At 37.8% G+C, this 27981-nt stretch overlaps 2 protein-coding genes across 2 annotated transcripts; one reads left to right on the top strand and one right to left on the bottom strand.

Moving 5' to 3' along the window:
* The first annotated feature begins 125 nt into the window (after positions 1 to 125).
* On the top strand, positions 126 to 17813 carry AK3 (adenylate kinase 3). The gene is made up of 5 exons (XM_072404218.1): positions 126 to 474; positions 8436 to 8555; positions 8720 to 8892; positions 10181 to 10299; positions 10966 to 17813. The coding sequence occupies exons 1-5, from the start codon at positions 327 to 329 to the stop codon at positions 11063 to 11065; spliced, it is 660 nt and encodes a 219-aa protein (XP_072260319.1). The 5' UTR covers positions 126 to 326; the 3' UTR covers positions 11066 to 17813.
* Positions 17697 to 27981, bottom strand: CDC37L1 (cell division cycle 37 like 1, HSP90 cochaperone). The gene is made up of 7 exons (XM_072404216.1): positions 27854 to 27981; positions 24819 to 25102; positions 24000 to 24087; positions 22979 to 23094; positions 22244 to 22366; positions 21462 to 21620; positions 17697 to 19532 (listed from the first exon to the last, which is right to left on the bottom strand). Exons 2-7 carry the CDS (start codon positions 25083 to 25085, stop codon positions 19437 to 19439), a joined length of 849 nt encoding a protein of 282 aa, XP_072260317.1. The 5' UTR covers positions 25086 to 25102; positions 27854 to 27981; the 3' UTR covers positions 17697 to 19436.

Here is a 27981-nt window from a genome sequence, read left to right as displayed (position 1 = left end):
TCCAGCAGCTTTCTTGTCTATAAAGATCACATCAGCTGCTTGTTTCTGATCTCCTCCTTCTTTACAAACGTCAGCAAAGCCGGGGAGGAGGAGTGGGGAGATCACAGGGGGGTGGAATAATTCAGGAAGGGGCACAGTGACTTGAGCACAGCATTTTCATTTAGCTCCTGCAGAAGTTCATTTTTAATCTCCATCTATTTTTTAATATAGATTTTTTAATAGAATTACAGAAGGCTGCACGCATGCTTGCACATTCACTCTGATTTGCATACAGGCAGCTGTTTTATATTTTTACTTTTTTAACTTTGTGCAGAGAATTAGCAGCTATGGTGGCTCGAATGTTATTTAGGGCTGTGATCATGGGCCCCCCAGGATCTGGAAAAGGCACCATATCAGATCGGATCGTTAAAAACTTCGCTCTCAAGCATTTGTCTAGTGGGGATCTGCTAAGACTGAACATCCAGAGGAAGACAGGTACAGCTGTCATGGGGGTGGAAAGGTAGCTGGACTACATGGCACAAGTTTGAATATATAGAACACGTGACACTGGTACAGGGCACTGCTATATGGAGGTGCCATTTTTATCTCATTCATTGACATGCAATGGGAGACTTCTGTGCCCCTGCGCTAAACTACTTTCATTCTCCTTTCTCCTGTGTTGATCTATGAGGATGTGTGTTGTAGTATCTGCACTGCTCACACCTGTTCAAGCATGCCATTGTTACTTCTTACATCTTCAATGTAACACTATACATACAACTGTGTACTAATATTTTATTTCATCTGTCTACTTTATTAGATAGCAGTCTGAGCACTGATGGGTTGCACTTACTCATCTCATTCAATGGATTATAGCTTTTTAATCAGGACAGTGATCGGTAGCTGCCATTGGGTTTCTATGGGTTTTGGATCATTTTATATTGCTCTTTTCTTTGGTAAAGCACATCTCAGGCCAAAATTATAGTTGCCTGAGGATCTTTAAATATCATTATTTTAGCAGTTTATGAAATGTTTTTGGTGATCTTGCTAGTCCTTGTTTGTTGGTGACAACAATCACATATTGTTTTTTGCTGTTGTCACATTGTCATGTTGCTATAGTTCTTCCAGGAAAAGAGGCCAGCAATATTGGTGCCCTTTTGAGCAGGCCCACACGTATTTCTAGGGCTGATGCATACCCTTGCAATTGGGTGTATTGTAGTAAAGCACATTACCATAACACAAGTCCATGTATATTAAAACAATTGCAGTGCTGTTTATTTAAATGGCGCTCTAATGCACTAAGGCAGGGGTGTTAAACTCAAATACACAGCGGGCCAAAATAAAAACTTAGACAAAATTGATACTGAAATACTGAACGCATAGGCAGAGAGGCCTGCTGGTCTATAGACACAAGTGATGCCGGGAATTGTAGTAGCGGCGCTATTTCAATGCAGCGGTGGCCCAGATGCAATTCCTATTTAGGGAGCCAAAAAAAGGACATTGCAGGCCACAGTTTTACACCCCTGCACTAAGGTATTGTAGCACTGACAATGCATGGTAAAGAACTGTTGTGCATTGCAACACTTCTTCAGAATATTGCTGAATGTCTGTTCCCTAACGCCAAGCACATAGATGTGTGAATAGACCCTCATAACACTTATACTTTTCTGCCACATCACCTCAATGATTTTGGCCTTACAGGTTTACTATGCATTTGAAGAATTTGGTAGAAAAGTAGCATGGTTTCAGGTGGGCTGCTTAACAGTGTTAGAGAAAAAATCAATTCATTTATGTCGCTGAGATTGCGGGAGGAAATGTGGTACAAAAAAGTGTTCTAAAAGTACACTTATCTTTAAGTAGCAATAACAAAAACCTCCAATATCACAGACACAGCAGAAAAAAGGCAAAAATTGGCACTATTCCTGCAGAATATGTCTAACATCCATAAATCTGTACTGCCACACATTTTGGTACTGTTCTAATGAACAAAAAAAAAAATGGCTATATATATATCGTGACTCATAGTGACTTTTTTCAAGCATTTTTTAAAAGAATGACTAAGTTGCAGTTTTAATTTTAGTGCTTTCTATAGATGACATTGCTCCTGTCTAATCAAATAATTAGAACAGAAATTGTGAAAAGGATTGCTAAACTCACCCATAATTAATTGGGAGAATTACTATGGGCCAAGATATATATATTTTTATGTTCATCTGTAATATTTTCAGATAACCTCTACTAGAATGATTGTGAGAACAGAGGGATTTAATACCATTAGAAGATGCTCTGTAACTAATCACTGACCATAACCTTCTTTGAATTCACTTTCACTTGACCTTTTCCCCGCTGGAAGCAATCATTGGAATGCCGTATTGCCTGTATTCTCAGACAACCTCATGACCCTCTACCCAGAGGCTAAAACATTTTTGCACTCTGCAAACCTTAAAAAAAAAAAACTAAATGATTTGTCAGTGTTGGGCTTAAACCCCTATGATATGGGTTGTTGGTTAGGTTGTGCTAGGTTATGCATGTATAGTCTTCTGTGGCAGCAGTTGCCATATGTGTAAGTATACCCTAGCACTAAATATTTTCCATGCTTCCCTGAAGTTATAAATATATCTATTGTAGACTGTACTGCACTATGTATTCATAGGTAGTTATGCAGAGCAGGAGGCTATTGCGTCCAGAGGTTGGAAGATGACTGGGTGATCTTTGGTAATGTGTTATTAATTGACCAATACAAAAATTAATTGTAAAACACTATACATTCCGTACTAGTCTCTGCTGATGTGCCATATATTTACACTGGGTAAAGAGAAGGTTTTAAAGAAAAGTTTTTTTTTTTTTTTTTTTTTTGTATTGCTGCCTTGTGTGATTAGATGTGCATTTGTATGGACATCCTCATGGACATTCCAAATATTTATTAATCTTTGTTTGAGGTTAATTCAGTCAACACAGTGACCTATTAGAATTCTTTAAATCACATGTTGTGTACTCATTGGGGCTTTTTTTTACATTACTGCTTGGCTGTCCCACCACCTGTACAAACAACTACAGCAACTGACAAGTACTTGTTAGAAAGGGGGAGCTGCTGAAATACTGAACCCCTATCTTTAAAAACTGTAACTTAAAACTTTACAGACACATGCACACTACTTAGGGACAATTTACTCCTAACTAGGGATAAATAAACTTTGAAAACATTTAGGGGTCTATTTATAAAGCAGTGAATCTGTCATTCACTGGAATATTTCTTTGTAGAGAATCTTCCAGGTCAATGTGTTTGACGAAGAATGTTTCAGATCTTTCAATACACCCCTTAAGATACATACAGACGTCCAATGGTTCTTGCCCGATAACTGTCTTAGGGCTGCCGTGTGTACAGCACCAGTCGTCCATCCTCCGAACGACCGTCCACGGACGATGGACGACTAACGATCCTAATGCAAGGGAAGAGGGACAGCAACAGGGTGCCACTCCGTCGTTCTTCCCCTCTCCTCTCCATGGAGAAGAACGGTTCATGCATTGTGCTGTGCTAGTCGTTGGAAAGGATCGTGAAAGATCCTTTCCAACAACTATTATTGCACATGTGTATGCGGCTTTATTGTCAGTTCCATAAATTATGTTGTCAGCCAGTATACCTTTGCTCTATTCCACAATGCCTAGCCTGTTTGGTGTTGCAGTGTTATCGGTCATCAGTTAGTATGCTGTGTTATGTTACGCTGTGGTATGTTCTACACCAATTTTAGGAATCTGGTTTGCACACCATTCACACATAATATAAATAATAAATAAACAATGTACTAAATAACATGTTTATCAAAATGTAAAAAACAAGCAGCAGATTGAAGCTTTTTACCTTGAGTGTGGTGTTTGTAATAATATAACAGTTGGTATATTATTTATCTGTACTTGATGTTCACATAAACTTTTTTAAGGTTAGTATTTATTTCAGCTCTGAGCACTCATTTTCAACAGGTATTCATTATAGTGTTCAGTAGCATTTTACAGTCATTTGTGAGTATTTACTGAAGAGGTTTGGAGTCTAGGGAAAAGGTTTGAGTGGAAGATCACCGTGAGTCACTGTATGAAGCATCTCAAAAACACAAGCACACCATAATCAAATGATTGTGCAAAAAGACCTCCAACTGCTCCAATATGTTTCAGTGATAATTTGGGCTGGTTGTGAGGAGTGAATTGCAATGGTCCTTTTGTTAAAAACTGCTCATCTAAACCTAGCGTTACTAGTCAAGGGGCTTGTTAATCTGCTTTGTTAGTTGTGTGATCCTTGCACTCCTTCCATATAGCACAGAAAATAGACAACAAGGATGTAGTAGCCCATTGACAAGCTCAGCACTTTATTTCCTCCTGTCCGTAAGCTTATGGTGTTAGACTGACAGCTGTTGGTAGTGTTTAGTGTATTTAGGGGAGTGTGTTACCTCCTGTTCTTCCTTGGACCTATTGCAATGTCTACAGCATTTATTGGGGCGGGGGGGGTGTATCATTACTCCTGTGTAAGTTCTGACTAGGAATCAGGGGGGAGGAAGGGGTGAGTTTTAAAGTAAATTTCCCCATTTGAGACTGGCTGCTGGGCCCAGGCACGTCAGAATAGGGCATTGTTGGAGGTCATATGTTTCTCCATACCGGTAATTCTGGGGAAAAACACATAGCGAGACTTTACAAAAATTTAAACTGAGTTATGCTCTTGTGTGAAAGGTTTGGTTCATTTAATATATGTTGCTGATTGCAGCTTGGCATGTCTTGGTGTCAAACTGATAAGACATCCTAGAATGCTTGGTCTGCTGCTGATGGGGTTGTGACTTCACCAGCCTTTATACCCATTCCTTCATGTGTCTGAAGGCTGACAAAACATGGAAGAAAGTATAAAAACAGATGCCTGTACCTGTTGCCCTAAGCAAATATTTAGAAATATCAACACATGGTTAACCTTTACCTAAGGAGTGCAAATCATCTGCCTCATCCAGTGGCTCAAGCAATCCCTCAGTATACTTTTATTCAAATTGAAAAGTAATATTTTTATGGATAAAACACATTTTTAGGATAATAAGGTTGCATTATACCAAAATTGCACATGATATATGTGGACGGACACTTTTTTGTCAGCTGGCTTGGACAGTTTTGAAAGACGACACCACATTTTTATTGCAGAACATTTTTAATTTTAAGAGAAATATGTGTTACTTATAATAGTCACACTCTTCTTTGAGATGCCTTTATAAATAAGCACAGTGGGGTGACCTGTGCCTGTCTTGTGAACATGCACTATACAGTATTATTTCCTCATTACAATGTCAGCCTTCCTTGTGTATGACAGGTTCATTTTAAAAGAAAACATGCTGGCTAAATGCAGTCATATTTAACTTTCTCACCTCTTCAGTTGACTACAAGTTGGCATTGACCTCTAGACTTGTTTAAATATTAACCTCAGCAACATTTGCATGCTGGTTGTACCTCGACTTGAGATTGTGATAGCAGTGTATGCATAACTTGTTTAGATATGTGTTTAATTCTACAAACTTTACCAATACAATAGTTAGGTCAGAATAACTTTTCGTAATTTAACTTGCACAAACTGATTCCAGAATGGTTGCATTAGCTTTTTTAATTTATTTTAGAATTCCGATGAAAATGTATTATGCAACTGTTGACTGCAGCCATAAAGTATAAGACTTTATACAGACCCTTTATTGATGTCAATCAAAAGGAGCTTTCATATTGTTTGCTTAAGATTGGAACAAATGATTGCTTTACAGGCTACTGAGCGGGTCATTGTGAGGTGGGGGGAGATGAGCAGGAATTGCCCCACTCTGTCCTTTTTTTTTAGTTTGGATAGAAGTCCCCAGAAGGCAGTCATTTTATTGATCTTGCATGGTGGATTACTAAAGAATGTCATGGGACACCTCTACAGATATTTAGGTCAGACTTTTGACATTTCTTTAGAAATGAATATAATAGTGTCCTTTTGTATGGATTTGACCAGTGCCCACTGGTAGGTACTTTTTTTTCCCATTCCAGTACAAAGGTCCTTATAATATGGATTGTATGTAAACTTGGGGGAAAATAAAAACTGGTTTATAATACGCGCTGATAGAAAAAAAATGTTGTGTCCTTTAAATATTGCTTGTGATAGTCAATATAGTATTTAATTTACAATGCTTATGATTGTTATTTCACTAAAACTCTCCATTCTACATCCACCTGGCAGCCAAAAAAAGGACTACTACAAGAACTAAAAAGCCATTTTCAATGTTCAGACCAATGTACCACATCCTTGCCATGGCTAATATTATTGTGCATAGATAACTTTAGCTTTTTAAAATTGGTAAAATATGTCTGTTCCTTAAACCCTTGAAGGTCTGTACAATGTTTAGGATGTTTAAAAGTCATGGTGGCATGATCACTGTATTGCACATAGCCTGTGCCGAGAGCAGATCTGTGGGAAAACCCTCAGATTCTATCACTACAAACGGTTTTCACAAAAGTACAAGAGGGTGGATAAATCCAAAGGGATCCCCTTAACACATATACTGGTTCTCCCTGAGGTCTGTCAATAACACAGATTAAGTTGGCGGCCCACGTTTTAACTGCAGCCAGGCGCCTAATTACATTGCAATGGAAATCAATGTCTCCTTCCACTGAATTAGACCTGTATAAGTGAAAACAAGATATTAGGTTGATAGAGTTGTTGAAAGCCAGAATACAAAATTGTTAGATAAACCCAATGAGACATGATCAGCTAGAGATCATTTTCAATCGGTATTCACCTAATTCCCAACTGAAATAGTGAAAGGTCCCAGTAGTATGAACCACTGGAAGCTAGCCTTCCCTGTCTTCATTATATTCACTTTCTCTTACCAGGTCATTTCTCCCTAATACCCTCCTTTTATCAGCTGCAATACAAAGAATCTTTTTATATCTGGTACAGATACCTGCTAAAGGAAAGGGGTTTGCCTCCTTGGGAAGATTATAGACAGATGACACTTTTGACTGTAATACTGCAGGGGCCGGCAAACTCTGGCCTGTAGGCCAGATACGGCCTAGCCGGTAGTTTGTTCCAGCCTAACGCTCCATGGCAACAAATTGCTGGAGCCGCATGCAGCTCTTGAGCCCCCGTGTGGTGGCTCCCTTCCCTATTTACTGCAGCCAGCGTTAACACTTCTGGTGCCTGGGTAAATAGGGAACATTCCCTCTCCTCCTTATGCACTGCGGAGGAGAGGGATTTCCTTTCAGGGGCCTTCCTTTCCTCCGTACGCATTGCAGAGGAGAAGAATTTCCCTTCAGGGAGCTTTCCTGTTGGGGGACAGAGCCATTGGGGCAGGACTCAAGAGAGAGTCCGGCTTAGTGTGCTCCTGCCTATCCCTGAAATGGCCTAGTGGCCAAAAAAGTTTGCTGACCTGGTTTAATGTAACCCTCTTACTGTAAATTGCTATGTTTAAAAATTGCATTGCATGCTGTAATTTTTGGTGTATACTACTTGTACCGTGTAATAATTTTGTACTTTGTTTTTGTTTGTACTTTATTTCAAATGTTCAATAAAAACTTTCAATAAACATTCAAAAAGAAGGTGGATAAAAGATTATCCTTAATGTACAAGGAGTAAGAACAGGAGTGACCAGTCTTTATTACAGAAAGTTTCTGCACAGAGGCCCATCTACCTGCTTTATAGAAGTTTATGAGGTTTTACTATGCAGGTACCACTAGATGTAAATAATGAGAAAAAGTTGTTGTTACTGGGATATTTGGGATCCCATGTGTGAAGGGGCAGGGTGGGATACTTTAATTCAGGGAAACTTAATAGGTGTCCTTATGTTGTATTTCCTTTAAATAATAACTGTACTGTATTGAGAATAACTGTAGGATATTTAATATATATTGTTTGGCTGTATTTATAGCTTGGGAAGTTTGAGTTAAACTGAAATTTGTTCTAAAAAATCTGCATGATCCCTTCTCCTGAAAGCAACATTCTTCCTGGCAGGAACATTAAAATAATATTGCATTATCAGTTTTACCTCCTGTCCTTTTGATAATATGGTAAACAATGTATTTATTTTTCTTTGTGTTGTATTGGCTAGCATACTAACTAAAATTTTAAACCCGTCTGTCAATAGGAGGGACTTTATTGGAGGAAGGGGTGGGTTATGGACAATTCCTATCTACAGTACAGTGTATGAGCTCTGACAGTGACATATCACATGAATCGGTTTTGAATGGGGAAGACCATAAAGTGTTCCTCAAAAGGTCACATATAGTTTACATATGTAATAAGGCAGTATTGACTCTTCTCAGTGGGGGTTTAAGTGAGTATCTTTTCTTCAACTTTTACTTCAAACAAAAAGACAAGGTTTAAAAATGTCTCTATTGACTTACTGTCCCTCTAGGGGCAATGCTTTTATATGTACTGGATAAAAAAGAGTAACCTTTTTATTGTTCCACAGAAATTGGGGTTGTTGCTAAGACTTACATAGATCAAGGCCAGCTTGTTCCAGATGATGTGATCACCCGCCTTATCCTGCAGGAGCTAAACAACATGGGAGAACAGAACTGGCTGCTGGATGGTAAGCAGGATTTTAGCTGGTGTAGTTTTACATTCATTACATTCATTCATTATCATTCTGCACATCAGAAAATGGTTATTGCAGTATTGGGTCATAAACATCAAAAAATTGGGTGCCTTAACTGCAGCTGATCTGAAATAAATATATTTTATCTTTTCAATTAGGGTTTCCAAGAACTGTCCCACAAGCCCAGGCCCTGGACGAGGCTCATCATATAAGCACTGTCATTGATTTGAATGTGCCATTTCAGACCATTAAGGATCGCCTTACAGCTCGTTGGATCCATCCCGGAAGTGGCAGAGTGTATAACACTGAATTTAATCCACCCAAGGTCTCGGTAAGATGATCATAACTATATGTGTCCCTACAAGCAACTAGAGTTATTTTCTTGGAACCGCAAATCAGATTTACTTTTTCAGGGCTGGTGATTTGCTGATTGCTTAGTAAGATGTAACTCAAGTGCTTCAAAACAACAATTATACACATGCTTTGTGTTTTTGAAAGTGTTTTTTTTAACAAGACTAAAGAAATAATGTGTTAATGCGTGTAACAACAAGCTTTTCATCTCAAATGTAGACTCTATATAAGTTATCAAATCCCAGATTGTGGAAAAGACAAATAAAATGTATTGGTTTATTTGGGCAACAATAAGTTTCTAATGAAACACAGTTTTCTTACAAGAGACCCAATATGTTCTCCAACTTTTTGTTGAAATTAAAATATTCTGTGTAAAGTAGGCCATCCTAAATGGTCATTTTTTTATAACTAATGTTTTGTACAAAGCTCACTTATTTCACCTAAACTTGCACATTTATATGTATAGAGGAAGGAGGAATTTGAGGGACCAGACACCCCTTATGTTGGTATTACCCTGGAGAAGCAATACGATTTGGATTAGCAAAGTTCAACCTGGCATGTCGCTTTACTTTAAAGTTAGCTGAGGGTGTCTGTTACCCTACCCTGCTACCCCTAGACATGACAGTCCACCCCCAGTCCAGCCAAATTGCCTGGGTACATTATGGACTATAAGAAGGTATACTAAGGTAGTAGTAGAAGCATGAAAACTAAATATATAAATCCTAATATGTTTTTGCTTCTACTTTTATGAAGGAAATCCTATTGGGTCTAAAAAAAATTGCAAAAGTAAAGGAGGTGGTATAGTTACTTCTCCAGCTACCTGTTTCTTTTCTGTTCAGTTGCATCCTGCTTCATTGGACTCTTCAGCATTCAACACTTCTACAAATGCTGGATGCCCTTGTACCCTGCCCTATTCTATGGTTTCATCTTTTGACCCCTAAATCACAAAAAATAGTGTTTGGATCAGAGGAAGAAACTACAGTTCATGAATGGGAACTGAGGCATCTGGCATTCTTAGTAACTATGTAAACTAAAATTATGTATGTATGTGCTGCAAACATGGAATCAAATGAAAGTAGACAACATGGGTTGCTGTAAAGGTGAGTATACTACACCATCTATCACAGCAAAATGTTGTTTGCATTTGTTAAGGAACTTAATTAATAAAAGAACAATAAAAATATATATTGTATTATCCCTAATATACTATCTTGATCTATACAAATGTACTTTAAATATGTTTTTTGCTGTTTCATGAATTTAAACAGGGAATCGATGATATTACTGGAGAACCTCTAGTTCAGCGTGACGATGACAAGCCAGAAACTGTTACCAAGAGACTGAAAGGCTACGAGGCCCTTACCAGGCCTGTACTACAATATTACCAGTGAGTGTTATTTTTATAATTGTATAGAAAAAGATCCAGGAATAATAAACCTAAATAATCCTTAAAAGGATGAGCAGTAGAGGGGTGGTGAAAAACTATAGCATGGCTCATGTGTTCACAGACCCTACTTTTATAATACTGCCAGTTTGTAATATCAAATGGCTTTTTCCTGTAAGATGACAGCTGTGAACATGAAATTGCTCAGACCAGAGAGTGTGATCCTTCCTTTGTGCTCACCTCCGGTCTTGGGTGGCGAGCAGATTGATGCATATTGAAGGAAAATACCATACCAATTTAGTGCACAGAAAGTAAGGTTATATACACATCAGATGAATATCGTCTGAGACGAATGGTCGTGATTGTCTCTAAATCTAAGGTGTGTACACTGACAGCCAACGTCTGATGGGGAACAATCGCTATAGATATCAAGACAGGAGAGCATAGCCACTCTCTTGTTATCCCTCTTCCCCTCTCCATAGAACAGAATGGGCCTTGTGATTTCCAAGGAAGTAAAGAGGGAGAATTTATTTACGGATCGTATTTTAATATTTAAATTAGTAAAGGGAAATACTTAAAAAATGTATAACTTTAGTTGTTGAGAAGGGATTTTGAGAATAAATGAATATCCTGCCCTACCTGAATGATCTATCTTTGTGGTTTCTCTAGAAACAAGGGTGTACTGCAAACATTTTCTGGGACAGAGACGAACAAGATCTGGCCCCATGTTCAGGCATTCCTACGTACAAAGCTGCCCGAACAGCCCTAGGAGTAACTGGAGACTGAAAAGAAGCGCAGAATCACTGGACAGCTGCTGAACTGTAAATCACATACCACTCAATGTGAATGTTTTAATCTTTTTCATTTAGCTTTCACACCAGCTGTTTTATTGCCTTTTTAATGTGTGTGCGTGCTTTTTTTTTTTTTTAACTTTTATCTGTAATATTTTAATCATGATTGGAGGATATTTTTTTTTTGATGAAATATCTTTGATTCTGAAATCATTAATGAACTTTTACAAGCAATGACAAGAGGATTGTAGCCCAGAAAGTGTGCCAAAAGCTTATGGAAACACTTTTCTGACGTTTTTAATCTTGATTGCTCAAATCACCTAATTTTTTCACTGACATTACAACTAATGACAAAAAAATGTTTTTATTATATATATAATATAATGTGTCCAACCCCTGTAGTAACAAGGACATTGCTTTGTTTATTCATCTGGAAATATAGGGGAAAAACTGCTGGGCCAATTGCATGAAAGTTTTTGATAGACACCTCAACAGAGCAAATAAGAATATGGCCATTGAGTTTAATCTCTGTACACAGCTGAATTTAGGACACAAATTTCACATTACCATGCTGATCATAAGACAGATCTGTGGGTAGGACCCAGCAGGTTCTACTGCTACAGACTACCTACAAAAATATATGGAATACAAGACCAGTCACCAAGGAAAGAGAGAAAACGTCTGCACAGAGGCAACTACACCCCCTGTGCAAAGGAGTAAAAAAATGTATGACTAAACTTTCAAATAAAGTGCAATTATCAAATATTCCCCTCTACTTCAACTAATCCCCCATCACCACCATTGATGTATACTGCAATACAACAGTAAGCAGTTTCCATGTCTAGCTCTGCAGTGAACATGCCTGCACCATACTCCCCCATACATTTCTATGTTTCCATGAGGGTAATTCCCCTTAATTGGGACACAAACAAAAAATGACAGAAGTTCAAGTCACTCCCTTCTCTAACAAAAAATATTTGGCTAGAATTGGAATTTAAAGAAATAATTATCCCTTTTTAGTCTGCATTGCAATCTCCTGTTCTAATACCTGATTATTGTAAGCACAATAGTTATTATGTGGGCTATATGAAGGCATCCTGTCTTTAAAAACCATTGTTATTAGGAGATTGATTTGTTGCTGGACTCTAGTTTCTTGCTGCTTTACTGTTTAAAGCTTCATTCGGAATTTCTATGTAAGTATGTAACAAGTGAAAGTGGAAGATCAGATTCCACATTCTTAGATCCATTCATATAGATGAATCAGATGCTAGCCTACATGATACCCAAAATGTTGTTTTGTTTAGCTGCAGTAACCCATTCCAGACAGTTGGCAGCTCAGTGTCAAGGCAGATAGACACCAGAACACATAGTGATGGTAACACAGGGTACAAGCTTGTGAGCCTTTTATTAGTAAACTCTTCTTAGTAATAGTTATTATACGCTACTATTATGAATAATAACTGATAACATTGCAGTCACTATTTTGCCATATATTGACTTAAACAAGGTTTTCATAAAAACCCAGTTAAACTTTGTCCTCCAACAGGAGTAGTCACCAATTTCACCCCCAGTGCCAACATTTTCCAAGTGATCCATTCAGTTTTTGCAGTCAGACCTTAGTCCAACAAGATCTAAAAATTTCTAGTGGGATGTAGGCACTACTGCGGCTGTTTGGGAATGGGATGCAGGAATCCCTTATTAATACTTTGAGTGCCAAACAGGGAATTTCTATTTTCCTGGTAATGCCTAAATTTTTTAAATATGTTTTTAATAAAAACATGAACTGAATGGTCTGTAAATTCAGCAACAATCTACATACTTTCTCTGTGCCATAGTATTCTTTTTATTATTGGATATTAGCATTTTTAGTATGCAAACAATAATGTTTTATGTATAATTCTCTGCTTGTTGGAGACTATTGTAGTGTAAAGTTGTCCAAACATATCGCAGAGCTATTGGAAAAAGAAACATTTTTATGGAATGATCACCTCATGTATAAGCACAATAATTGGTTTTCTTAAGTGGTAAAGATTTAACATATCTTTTGCGAACCATTTTAATATTGATACGGTAATGTGTTTATGCTAAAGTGTATTTTGTAATTCTGGTGTATTGGAAACTATTGTGAATTGGTTTATGACAGATGCTGCTCATATTATGAATTATTCTGAAAGTTAACTAAAATCAAGAAGAAATATATGTTATGTATGTGGCGTTTAGTATGTATAATATTTCTGCATAAACAATTGCATTATTTTTGGTGCTAATATTGTGCAAAGATTGCCTTAGTGTAAACATGTGACAAACCTGGGCCTGTAATCTCAGTTTACCCTGAAAAATGTAGAACCAGAGGTTTCTTCTCTTAAAACAATGTGTCAAAATGTTCAGCAGATCAGGAGTACAAGGCAGCTGAAGGTATAATAAAAAGGAAGGGATACAAATCTTAATTTGCTTGTCATTCTCTCAATACATCCTGTAGATAATATGAAAGCTTGAACTCTGCATTGAATGTTTTTAGAAGATGTTTGATTCATGCTTTGCCATCCCTGCTAGTAGTAATTTAGTAATATTTTTATGACCTGCTATATTCCATATACTCTTGCCACAGCTTGAACTACATCTTTACTTAGATCTTGGTATTTTTTATTGTTAAACAACAGAATGCATTTTTGGTAAACTACAAAGGTTTGTTTTAAAATAGTTTTTAGAGGATGCACCATGCTTTTACTATCCTCATCACATTACCTCACACCAGTCATTAGCACATGGTCATAAACATAACTACCTCACATCCTATACATCAGTGGTCACTAACTGGTGGTCCGCATCTCTGGCCAGCCATCTCACGTCCCCCAGGCAGGAGAAGAACCGCTTTGGGGGGGGGGGGGGGGCACGGGCCAGAGCTCAGACCTGTGATGGGAGAGTGGTCGGGTTCTGCCATCATGACATCACTCAGGGGGAAATTTCTTCTCCCTTGAGTGACACGTCTCCCTGCGCATGCAGAGTCCGGAGCCTGTAAGTTTAGTAGTGGTCAGTAGGTCCAAAAAGGTTGGCAACCACTGCTCTACATGATAAATATTCATGTACCATAATGTTATTTGGATGAAGGTCCTTGCAAGTCTGACTCTGTCATATCTAACAGCAGTAGATTTTTGAAAATGTAGAATATACACTTGCCAGCCACATTATTAGGTACAACTGTTAAACAGCCTGTTAATTTAGGTGTCTAATATCTATCAGCCAATTAATTTGTCAAGACGACCTGTTCAAAGTTGAAACTGAGCAACCAAATGAGGAAGATGGTGATTAAAGTGATTTTCAATGTGGCATGATTGTTGGTAACCCCACAAACATCCATAGGGATTACAGAAAATAGTCTGAAAAGTAAAAAAAATATCAAATGAGCAGTAGTTCTATGGGTGGAAAGGCCTTCTTGATGCTGGGGGGCAAGGAAGAATGGCCACACTGGTTTGAGCAGACAAAAACATGAGATCAAATAAGCACTCATTGCAACTGGAGGTATGCAGAAAAGTATATCTGAACACCTAACACATCACTCCTAAGCAGATGGGCTACACCAACAGGAGACCACAATGGGGGCCACTACTGTCGGCTAAGAACAGGCACCCAAGGCTACAATTCACACAAGCTCACCAGTACTGGACAAGAGAAAACTTGAAATCCATTGCTTGGTCTTATGAGTCCCAATTTCTCACTAGAGGAGGGGGGGAACGAGCGAGCTGCACCCCGCTGCATTCTCCCCCCTTCACTTGCATTACGGTTGTTCCTGGATCCATTAACAACGTTGGGCATCTGCTGTACACAAGTTAGATTCTCGACCGATACCAGCCCTGAAACAATAATTGGACAAGAAACATCAGATGTGTGTATGTAGCCTAAGAGAGACTAAAGACTGATTTCATCTTTCTGTACCATGAATGAGTCTCAATTTGGATGGTGCACTCAGAATTTGGCATCAGCAACAAGCAAGGATCCATCCGCCCTTTTATCAATGGTTCAGGCTAATGGTGATGTAATGGTATGGGGGGGATAATTTAATAATGATTTTAATAATTTAAGGCGCTTGGTACCAATTAAGCATTGTTTAAATGTCACAGCCTGCTTTAGTATTGTTGCTAATCATGTCAATCCCTGTATGACTACACTATACTATACCAGCAGGATCATTTGCGATTGTTACAAAGCTAAAATATTCTCAAGTTGATTTATTGAACATGACAATGAGTTCACTATGCGGAAATGGCCTCCACAGTCACCAGATCTCCATTTATTAGAACACCATTGTGATATAGTGGAAAATGACATATATGGACATCCCTGAGGAAGGTTTCTAGGACCTTGTTGGATATAGGCCACATATAGTTATGGCAATTATGATGTAAAAAGAAGGTCCAGCCATGGCCAGTAAGCCACTTTTCTTTTCTATATTTTATAGTTTATATAGTAAAAAAGTAAAAAGTCTTTGATCTCAATATAGTAACTATTGGGATGGCTGTTTATAAAGTAAAATTGTGTGTTTTTAATTTGAAACAATGAATTAAAAGTACAGTTGGCAATCGAAAATCCGACCATCGATAATTCAGGTCCTTCACTTTTCCAATATGAATTTCAGATCCTATTTTCAATACAGGGACTGTAGTACACTGTTTGGCCACTGATGTTTTGATGGTGCTGTTCTGCAGAAACAGCTGTTAGGTCTTGCTTACTACACTAAATCCATGTTGAGACGTCCCTGCTGCCTGCTCCCTGGAACGGTGCCAGATGTCCGCGGGTGCTGCAAGAGGAAAGCTGGTCTGTGCGTGGAGATAAGTATAACCTTCAAAAATCTTGAGTTTTTGGAATTTTTGTCACTGACCCCTACAGATAAAAAAAAGCTTTGACTTAGGATTTGTTCACACTATACAGATGTGCATTGCCATGCATATCGTTGACCCCATTCACCACAACGAATGGGGCTGCGCACAAAAACATTGGACAGATATGCATGCAGTAGTGCATTGCAGCACTGTTCTATTCGTAAGAACAAACCGCATTGCTTTCCATGCAGTTATGTTCTTTTGTGCCACACTACATATACTGTCAATGAAACCCAGACTGTAGCCACCTAGAAAATACTAATTACCTGAAGTGACATTTGCCAGGAAAATACCCTCCTGTTTTTTTTGTTTTTTTTTTTCTTTTACTTCCTCCGTTTCTCTTCAAGATTTGGTTGCTACTGAGCTGTCTGACTTTTTATTACAATATAATAAGGTAATTGAAACATTCACCAAAAGAACAAGAAAACCATAAATAACCATAAATATGAAACTGTATAATATCCTACTAGTTGGCTTCAGTTTAGCTTGAGATTTCTGTTTCAACAAAAAACCAAGAAAATTAGCATTGTGATGACAGTTGGGGGTTCTCATAACTTCACACACTAATACTCACAATTCTTAAAACCCAATTCACTTTGGGCACATACAGTAAATATGGAACAAATTTAGTAAAAAAAAAAAAGCGACCCTGCGGACCAGCCTTTCCAGCTCCTGATCAGCTTTTGGTTTTAATGACACCCAATGTCACTTACCCACTTTATGTGAGCCCAGGGCATTAGGGCTTTGTCCTGGATAGGAGTATAGGGCAGAGAATGGTGCCATGTAACAATTTTAGGCATTTAGGTCTGTTCCCTACAGAAGGTGTTATCCATTATATTATTGGACCCAATAAAAGGTATTTATAGAATTGGGAAGAATGGATAGAAAGACCTAGTAAGCCCTGAGATGTACTTTAAGCAAAATTTCAGAATTGCCCTTTTAGAGATAAGCCCTCTTTGAAGCTAGGATGACTGCTTATATGTAAATTACAGGATCTTCTAAAGCTTGAGCCTAAGCATAATCCTGCTACTTATGTCACTTGAAATAGAGTTAAACACTGGGTCTTTACTGTGGAATGGTTATAGATGATTTAATCCGCACAACAATTACTTGCCCACAACTGGATAGTTTTGTGGCCATGTGTAATTACCTGCAGTTGTGTGCTATTGTTTAGTTTTCACCATAGGAATACTATTTGCAAGCTGCACAACTGAGCTCCTAAAACTAGCCATATATCTTTGGCCAAAAACGCATACCCAGAATAATTTACTTTCTTTGTAACTCATTTACTCTTAATTCTTTATTATATTACAGATCAGAACCTTGCAGAGTAAATATATATATAAAGGTACATATATGTAGTTAATAGTGCTTCAGAGGGAAACTTGCAAATATCTTTCATTTAAAGACACCTGAAGATCAGATACACCAAAAAGCAGCCACAGTGTCAGATCAAAGCTGATATTACTAGACTTTGCCTATAGTGTGAATGGCATGTTTCTAGAAAAAAATAAATACAGGAGGTAAAAGATGGATCAGAACTTTGCTTGAATTACACTTTTTCATAACTTTTGTAAGGTAGTATTTTATGACCCGATAAGATAATTAGCTAGATCACCTTATTTTTGACATACATGCACTCCATTTAAATGGCTATAGGGTACAGTGCATTTCATTACTGTATTTTTAATGACATCTATTTTTAATGACAAATGTGAATGACAACTTTGCACAAATTGTATCTTTTTAATAAGTAAGCATATGTGATTTGCAAAATGGTGTGCCTTTTATAATTTTTAATTGGCAGTTTTAATAAATAGTGTTTCAAAAACATTTCAATAAATTACAATGGTTGTTCATTCTGGTGATTTTTCTGTCTTTCAATTTTGTTACTGCTGTATATTAAAGCACACTTCGCATCAGATATGTTCTTTCATGCTCAGGTATACATAATACAGGCATGTTCATGTAAATAGAACACTTTCTGAGAATAGTGAGAAATATTTATTCATCACATTATTTGTTTGCAAGAATTGAATGGTGGATGTTAGCAAAGCTTCACCTTTTACATATAGCCAAGTAGAACATTTCTTTGCAAGGTAAAATTTCATTTTGCTAAGTTTACAGTCTACGTTCCTTTAATAATTGTTTTGGGGTTATGATAGAAATTGTCTCCCACAGAGTAACTTCTGCTTGCAACAAATTTGGAAAGGAACTTTCACATTCATTCCCACAACAAAAGAGTGAAAGATGCATGAACGAGTGCTGTACATACAGTGCGGTTCTGCTCTATGGAGAGGGGAGAACGAGCGAGCGGCACCCTGCTGAGCTCTCTCTCCTTTACTTGCATTACGAATGTTCTTGGATCCACAAGGACGGATCCATGAACGACGTTGGACAGCTGCTGTACACACGTCAGATTCTCAACAGACACTAGCCCTGAAATGATACTTGGACGAAAATCATCTGACGTGTGAAATTAGCCTACAAGGTAGGAAAAACTAAAGATTGATATCTCCTTTCTGGAGCATGACAGTATTCTTCAAGATTGCACATCTTAGCTCTCGACAAAGTAATTCAGCAAAGGGATTACTTTTATTAGAAAATTCTTTATGATAAAAAGTATAGCTGTGGAATACCTACAATGTATTCACACAGTCTTGCAAATGTACAGTGTATATTGCAGAAAAAGAAACATATTTTCCACCCAAACCAATATTTTAGGTTTTGACAAAGGCTTTAGAAATTCCTACCACAGATCTTGTGCGTTCCCGACAATGTGATCTCAAAACTTTTTGGGTCTGAGCATCTATGACGGTAATTTAAAAAAAAGGATTTTTTTTAAATTTTTTTGGCGATTTTTTAATTTTGTATTTAAATGGGAACATCATTGCCTTCAGCAAGACCTTAGGGTGTGGAAAAAAACAGGGCAAAAAAAAAAAAAACCACTTGATAGAGTGCACACCAGGCTCCTTTTATATTGGAAATATCACTATTTTTTGATTTTTGGTTGTCTCTTTGACTCTCACTTGTGAATTTCCTCAAAATACTGAAGGATGTTGATAAAAAAAATGTGTTTTACTTCACTTGTTAAAATATGACATAGCTGTATATAAGAATAACGTGAATAGTGGAGTACAAAGGTTCCAATTTGCTAGTCCTATATTCATTATGTCAATACCACTGTTGTCTTTTATTCAAGTTTGTAATACTATTCCTCATAAAAATCAAGGCGAAGGTTGAAGGCAAAACTACTATTGGCAGAAGCATTGAGTTCAGTTCCATTCTCCTGTCTGACACGGAAAAATAGCAGCAAAATGTTCACACTTGTAAGACACCACAAACTTATTGGGCATTGGCCACTGAAGGAAAAATAAATAAAGTGCAGCATTGTGTAGTAGTAAATGTCACTAGTAGGAACACAGCCACACTAGTTTCTGTAGCAATATTTCCTCAAGTGCTTAATGGTACGTTATTGTATATCCATCATCTTTGTATCGTCTTCCTCTGTTGGTTTCACTGGGACAAAATGGCGCAGATCTGAATTCAGCTGATAATATGGAACATTCTGTGAACAAAGATAGAAAAAAATAAAGAAATATATTCTATTCATAGGTACACTGAGGACTCCAGAGACAGACTTAGCTGGCAAACTTTTAGTTAACAGCATATAGTCGTATATAACAAAAATACACCCTCTTTCAATTCTAAGGTTTTACATATCATGACATAATTTTTTTTTAAATCACATAGTTAGAATAAATACACCCTCAGATGCACAAATATTATGGGGCACCAATATTAATTTAACAAAGACTAAGTCAAACTTCACAAGCAGAAAAGCACTTTTTATTTTTAACACTTCTATGGAATATATGACGGTAAATAATAGCCAGATGCTGCTAATCAAATTTGCCTATTTAAATGATCATAAGCACAATGGCAAAGAGGAAAGACAATGGAAGGCAAAGAACATGTTGCTGACCATTATTCTGGGAGGGGTTCTAGGGCCATTTCCAAACAATCTGAAGTCCACCCCTTTTTAATGAGAAATGAGATGAGTGGATATCCCAGCAAATTCCCCTCAAAGTCATACCTTTGCAATGCTTTAAGAAATTGCAAAAAAAAAAAAAAAAAAAAAAAAACAAGAGCTACATCTCATACTCATACAGACCTCATTAAGCATGTTGAATGTTAAAGTTTGTGACAGTACAAATATAAAAAAGACTGAACAAGTATGGTTTGTTTGGAAGAACATGGCACCAAGGCTTAGGTTTGAATGATGAGATCAAAGTGGAGATGTTTGGTCACAATGCACAGTACCACCACTTGCTGATTTTGTACATTTCTTTGTCAGAGGCCAAACGGCCAGTCTATAATTGTAATGGTAGGTTTATTGTAGGTATGAGAGACAGAATAACAACAAAAGAACCCACAAAAACCCAGTGCTCAAAAGTCAGACCTTGATGTGCATTGTAATGAGTGAAAAAAGTATTTGATCCTCCATCAACCAACATGATTTCAGGCTTCCAGGTGTATTCACTGTATGCAGGTAACAAGCTGAGATAAGGCACCCTATGCAAGGGAGTGCTCCTAATCCAAGCTTGTTACAGTACCTGTAAAAAAAATGTCACTTGTGCACAGAAGCAATCAGATTCCAAACTAGCCACCATGGCCAAGACCAAAGAGCTGTCTAAGGATGTCAGGGACAAATTGTAGACCTACTCAAGGCTGGACTGGGCTACAAGACTATCGTCAAGCAGCTTGGTGAGAAGGTGACAACAGTTGGCGCGATAATTCTCAAATGGAAGAAACACAAAATAACTGTTAAGTCCCTCGGTCTGGGGCTCCACGCAAGATCTCCCCTTGTGGAATTGCAATGATCATGAGAACGGAGACGAAGCAGCCCAGAACTACACGGGGGGAAATTGTCAATGATTTAGGGCAGCTGGGACCATAGTCACCAAGAAAACAATTTGTAACACACTGCGCCGTGAAGGCCTGAAATCTTGCAGAGGCCGCAAGGTCCCCATGCTCAAAACAGCAGTCTTTTTAAATTTAATAACGACTACATTTGTCATAGAAGTATGTGGCCCTAAAAAAAAATTGCCAAAACAAAAAATTGCAATTAAAACAACCACTAGCTACCCATGTTTAATCTAAATAATCCAGATACACTTACATGAAAAAAGCAATGTAGGGACTGGAAATACTAAGGGCACTGTTGCAAAGGCAGAATAAGGTTTTAATGACTTTTTTTCTTAGTCAAGATGTTTAAGCATACCTACACCTAAATACTTCTTATGCCATACCTAGTAAAATAAGTACATAACCAAGGGGCTTCTTATATCTTTCCACAATGTAGGAATTATATTGTACAGTCTACAGTACATGTTGGGCTATGAGCTATGTACACATAAGACACACAGTAGTGCCTGGTATTAGTTTTCCAACTAATAGGGTTGTTCAATATACACATATGCATGGTAAAATGTACCTGTGTATTAAAGCATGGTATACCCATTTGTTCATAGCCAGGAGGAGGATTCTGTAGATTCACAGAGCAATGCCTTTGGGACTCTATGTGCAGTCGAACTCTTAATTTAAATGCTTCAAGCTCACTTTTAAAAGCTTCTATGTACCCTTCTTCTTCTGCCTACAAAAGTAAAAACAATTCAGATGAGTTTTCAGTTCACAAGGACAATGTGGAACTTGCAAGGGAGGGCATCTTAGGAAATGTAAGATCATAGCCATAAGAAAAGAAGCCCCACACTGAGAATTAGTCAACAAGTGAATAGAAACTGGATGTAAAGTTGAAAATTCTGCAAAGGGAAAGGTTTCTTTACAGTAAAATCTGTAATAATAAGGTATTGTTTTCCACAGGTATTATGGCTCACCTAGCAGACTGAAACAACGGGAATTAAAACAAACACAATATAAATATAAATATAAATTTCACCCAGCTTCACTGATGAAAGTGTATCCTCTCCAGCCTTGGAGAGCTTTAATAAATCAGGTGCATGGTGCCATGTAGTAGGATTTATGTGTGTATGATTAACTTTACCAAAATGTCAACAAAGGAAAGGAGTCACTTGCAGAGAATCTGGTGGATTATGCACATAATAACAAAATGGGGCTGGCTACCAATAATGAGGACACTGTAAACCAAGGGCTATATTCTGCAGAGCAGAGGTACACATTTCGGCTTTAGGCATGCTATTTTAGAATAATTAACATTACATAAAACAATTATCACGATAACTTAGACAAAACACTTACTTTAGCTTTTTGGAAAAACAGGCGGAAACATCCCCTTGGATCTATATTACTGCTTTTTGCCATTTCAATAATAAATTGCATGACAACTGCTTGATGAGCCACTTGCTCCATTAGGGCCCTTTTCTGCATTCACAAAAGGAGGAAAAAAATGAAGTTACGCATTAGTAACAATGCAATAATCTTGGTGACTGCCTTTTTGTGGTGGAAGCTCAAGGTCCCACATGCAAGCAATATAAAGACAGCCTTCCTAAGCTGCTTGAACACATATGGTATAAAGGATCTTGGCTTACATATACTGACAAAGACAGATGTGAAGTTTTACCTTCTTCAGATGACCCATAACTAGGGTACAATAATGCTGCACCCCCCGACCCATTGGCAGAAGAACAAGGTTGAATATAGTAAAAAAATTATACTGTTAACCTAATCTGAGCTAAAAAAAACTAAAAAAAAAAAAACTATAGACTACATGGAAAGTAAAACTATTTTTGCAAGGCAATATTTCCAAAAGGAAGCTTGCTTTGTACTGAGAAAAAAATCTCAGTATCAATATACAGTACTTAGTAATAACCTATCCCAAAGCATACTCCAAGGAGTAATCAGGTGTGAGAGGAGTTGAAGAATGCAAACACATACTACAGTATGTGCTCCTGTATGAGGACCACAGGTAGATAGAGCTATAGGACTATGACAAATCAAAGTGCAAAAAAATTTCTAACAGAGACTGGTGCTCACCTGCTCACTTTCTAAATGGTAACACCACATAAGAAGATATCTGGCAGTTTCATCACATACCAGGTCTGGGTATTCGGAAAGGAACCACTGACTGTCATTCCATCTGCTAAGCATTCCTAAAGGAGAAATCATTTACACATAGTAATGTTAAACCAAGACTAGCAAAGACAAATTCAAGTCAATACAAAATAAAACAAATTACATTTAAATACATTTGAGCTATGATTTCAAATTACTTTTTTTCTGATAGTACAAAGTGCATTGGAGCAAGCAAACAAACCAATAGCTTTACTGTTCACACACATGACATTGTAAATAGACAAAAACTCCATGCAGCCTTTAAATGTACCCTTTATTTTTTTTAATGCGCCACAACAAGGCAATTTACCTTACTCCTTCTCTGCAGCAAACACTCACGTTTCCTTCACTCTATAGCTTACAAAAAAGCTATGAACACTCGTTATGTATTCCGTAATCAGTCAAACATTGTGACATGGAATGAGTCACACGCTTCACCTCAACTAACTACAACTGAACTGGAGAACAGTGTAGTATAGGAAAGTTGCACATGTGCTGCTATGGAAAGGGAGGTTAAAGCAATCCTGTTACCTCTCCCTACCCTGACCACCTATGAACAATCAGGTGGGTACCAAACTACACAGCTATGAGATTATGTAAACGCTCCTTATTGGTATTTTATTATGATTGGTGGGTACTGACCAACACAGAATCCAAGGGGATTCAATGAAGTGACATCAGGCTTATCACAATGTGTCTATAAATGTAGTAGCCTTTAATTCTGTATTTACTATTTCAGAGTTGAAGTGACCAGAAGTGATTTAGAGTTCACATTAAGAACTAATTTTTAATTCAGCTGGATTGTTTTGGGGTTTGACACACACACACAGATCACTAGATTGAAAAAGCGTCTCCAAATGATATTTTTCTTCCCGTTTGTAATAATAAATAACATCAAATTGTGTATAAATATGCATAACCTAATAATAGGTGATCTACATACCAAAATGCCGAATTTTATCTTCATATTTTTGTAAAAATGACAGTGGTTGGTCTTCGTCCTCTCTGGTTTTAGCTTGATTGATAAAACTCTGAGTTTAAAAGAAAAAATTATTACCAACACAAATGGAGTAACAAGACCAGAAATTCACCTTTTCATTACTATTTTTTTTTAATGATATGCAGACCTCAAAATATGTCTTAAATCTAACAAGTCTTCAAAAAATCTTTTGGAGACACAGCTTTTTTTAAAGAAATGCCAACACTCATCCCAGTAGTATGTGCATATTGTGTTTATATAGAAAGTACACCTATTGCTTTGCATTTCAATACTCCACTCCCTACAGCCGATTTCTGTCTACATGCACCCATTCCAGTGATGGCTGTAGGGCATTTCTCACAGCAGGCATCCTATTGACAAGACTGGGTCATGCCTGTGTTATATGTGTTATAGACACTTGTGGTCTCCACTGGAAGCTCTTATGTCAGGGTGACAATGCACATGTTTAAAATGACATGGTCACTTTGTAACAGAACGTGCCTGAACAAGGCACATGATTATGAAACCTTTGGTTTTTGGGTTTACATATGCTTAATGAAAAAGTAAAACATTTTACTGGGGTTCATCTATCTGGATACTGAGGAGGATCAAAGTGCTTCAACCTACTGGCATTATTCAGCACTGAAATCTAATGAAACAATCTACAAGTAGTATGATATTGTGATAAATCCTGTCCCTTTACTTATTATGTTCTTGATTAAATGTTCCTTCACTTTAATAGTTGCCTTCTCAGGTGGAATACTTAGCAACAGATTACAGTACCTTATTAAATACATCTTGACTAAAGGCATCCGAAGAAGACATTCCCCAGTTCTCACCCAGTGGCAGAGCTGCTTCCTTCCGCCTCCATTCTTCTTCACTACGCTGTAGTTCTGACAGCTCAGTATGAGTCTTGGCATGCTCTTGATCTATGGACTCTGAATTATGAAGTGCCAAACTGTTTAGTTTCTGCTGAGCCTCTGCCAGGCTCCACTTGCATGCCATGGAGCTGCTGCCACCCTCATTTTGCTGTGGGCAAGGGAAGTCCATGCTGGGTGTATATTTCTCTGTAAGGAATTGCGTATATGAGTGCAGAGCACAAAAACCTAAACTTTTTACATCATTTACATAATTATTTTTTTAATCAGACAATAAGGAAACTGAAAAATGTGCACTATCATTGTTTTGGCACCCCTGTAGGTAGTGTCATAGAAGTGTATCAGCAGTGTGTGACAATTAGAGGCCCCACTGCCTCTGGCTGTTAGTCTCACAAGATACTTGCTGGAGAGAAAGGTGTACATGAGGACCTGCAAACTAGCATCCCCCTGCCTCTGGTTTATTCAGGGGATGTGTGCTTCTACTAGATCTCCTGCTGCTTCTTGAATACCAGTATTTTAACCCCATTTTTTGCGTCATTGGAGGGCAGTTCAGATATAAGTAAGCAAAACCTGCGTCTCTAACAAGATGGCCATCTCCAAACAAAGGCACAGTGCAAAACAAGGCACGGTAATGTCAGTAATGGGAATATGATCAGCCACAGAAAGTCTGTAGGACATAATGGCCCTTAGCTCTCTGCATGCCTTTTATTTTAGAAGCACAGCCTCTACGGTCCATGTTCTCTCTCCAATTGTAAAAATGCGCACAAAAGAAAATTGCTCTATATTTTTACAATAGCAGTAGCAGAACAAAAAGATAAATGAACAGAACTTCTACTTTAACTTTGGTAGACGCTGGAGACGCAAACATGGGGAGAACCTGCAAACTCCATGCAGATGGTGTCCTGGCTGAGATTCAAACCTAGGACCTAGCGCTGTAAAGGCTGAGGCACGGTGCTGCCCATCTATATACAAGCCTCTGCACTTATATATTTACAGCAGATAAACATTTTTCCAACATGCATAGAAATAGTGTTGCTGGTGAGTTCGTTCCAGTGCCATGATTGCAAGTTGATCATTCTGAACACATAGAGGTTTATTTTAAAAGCAATAAATATAAACATTTACTAACACATTACCAAGAGAATAATCAATTATTTCCATTAAAACACATGGAACTGGAAAATTCTCCACCAGAGAATGTTTCAGTGGATGTCAGATTCACTTGTTTTAAATAAAAAAACCCTCAATGTCACTTAGCAAACATTTTGAGGCTCGCAGGGTCCCTTCTTCAGGGTAACACAGTGACAAAATAATAAAACATGCATATGACATCAATAGCAAATGTTGGTCATAGCTACTAGGTAATACACACTCCAATGACATTGTGTTGGAGGGCAACCTCCATTTCCCAAGGTTTTAGCTCTGCTATTTAGTTAAAATGTTTGGATATGGATCTTTGTTTCATTCAGGATACTGTTTATAAATTGTTTTTACCCATGAAGATATTTTTAGAAAATTGAATTTCATTAGAAAAAGATAGGTATTAACACATCCCTGGTAGTTGGAAGTTAATCTAAACTCTCTACTGATGGAAGTAGTGTACATGTCTAGGTAAAGGACCTGTTCTATGAAATACGTTTTGGTTATTCTTGTATTAACAACTACAGTCATCTGTGCAAGGAACCAACAGCAGCGAGCATGGCTGACAATACTGAACCAATTTTACTTCTTTTGATAAGGTGTTGCCACCCTTTCAAAAGAAGTACCAGGAAGGTTGACACAACTGCAGGGATTTTTACTGCAGATGAAGAAAAGTTGTCAACCCATCAAAGAAATTTTCAGCAAGGCTGACAACCCTGCAGTGATTTTATTGCAGACAGCGGAGAGCTGTCAGCCCATCAAAGAAGTACCAGCACGGCTGGTAACCCTGCAGTGACTTTATTGTAGCCAGAGGGGAACTGTCAGCCCATCAAAGGAAGTACAGGTAATCCCTGAGTTATGGACATCCAACATACAGCCGACTTCCAGATACAAACGGGGCTTCCCTGCTGTTTGTGTGCAGGACAGAGGCTTGATGGGGGTGGGGCGGTTCGCATGACTTGCAGAAGAAATCTTTTGCTGTCTTGCACGCTTTTGTAACTCTTTAATGACCAAGACAAAATCTACAGTTCTTTCTTTTTGCATATCACAGCACAGCTTGCTCCAGAAGTTTTTGAATGTCTAGGCTCTATAAAGCTTTTTTTGTTTGTGATTAGCTCACAGTGAGGATTTTATACAGTAACTGACACCACGCTGCTTAATATTATGTTGAGACAAACATCTGTCCTAATTGCATTTAATAAAATAATGTACCTGTTCTGACTTACAAATTCAACTTAAGAACAGTCCCCATCTTGTATGTAACCTGAGGAATACCTGTACCAGCAAGGCTGACAACACTGCAGTGATTTTACTACATGTGGAAGTGCACTGTTACCCTGTCAACGTGTGTATTCAATGGTTTTGCTGGCAGATATAATCACAAGCCTTCCAGGAGGTATTTAGTAAAGGCCGCTCTTCTTGGTTTGAATCATTTTATAGATCACCCATCATATTAGTATGGGGATTGTGGATAATGGGTCAGTAAACCAGTCTACTGTTTCCTATCAATCTGATTTGGACAGTCACACCTACATTATTATTAATAATAAACAGGTTTTATATAGCACCAACATATTACGTAGCACTGTACATTAAATATGGATCTACAAAGTTGTTTTTATTATAAACACATATAGTAAAATGCATAAGAAGATTATGTACCAATACAGTCATTAAAAAAACTTTTGAAGAGATCATTAAAACCCTATGAGCAATAATCTATAATTAGTTGCAATGTTACGTAACCAGAAAGTGATGTTTATATGCACTGCGTGCCTCCATGGCAAGGCGCACACTTACCGGGCACACCAACAACATGAAAAGGCACCCAGCACCAGACGTGCAGCTCACACCCCTTCCGGTCCGTACAACCAATAACACAAACAACCGAAGACACCGCCTGTCTTGGCTTGGGTGTTCCCAATACA

The sequence above is a fragment of the Pyxicephalus adspersus genome, chromosome 3, assembly GCF_032062135.1.
Source record: "Pyxicephalus adspersus chromosome 3, UCB_Pads_2.0, whole genome shotgun sequence".
NCBI classification, from domain to species: Eukaryota; Metazoa; Chordata; class Amphibia; order Anura; family Pyxicephalidae; genus Pyxicephalus; species Pyxicephalus adspersus.
The sequence above is the reverse complement of the archived record's forward strand: the minus strand, read 5'-3'. Positions and strand labels throughout refer to the sequence as shown.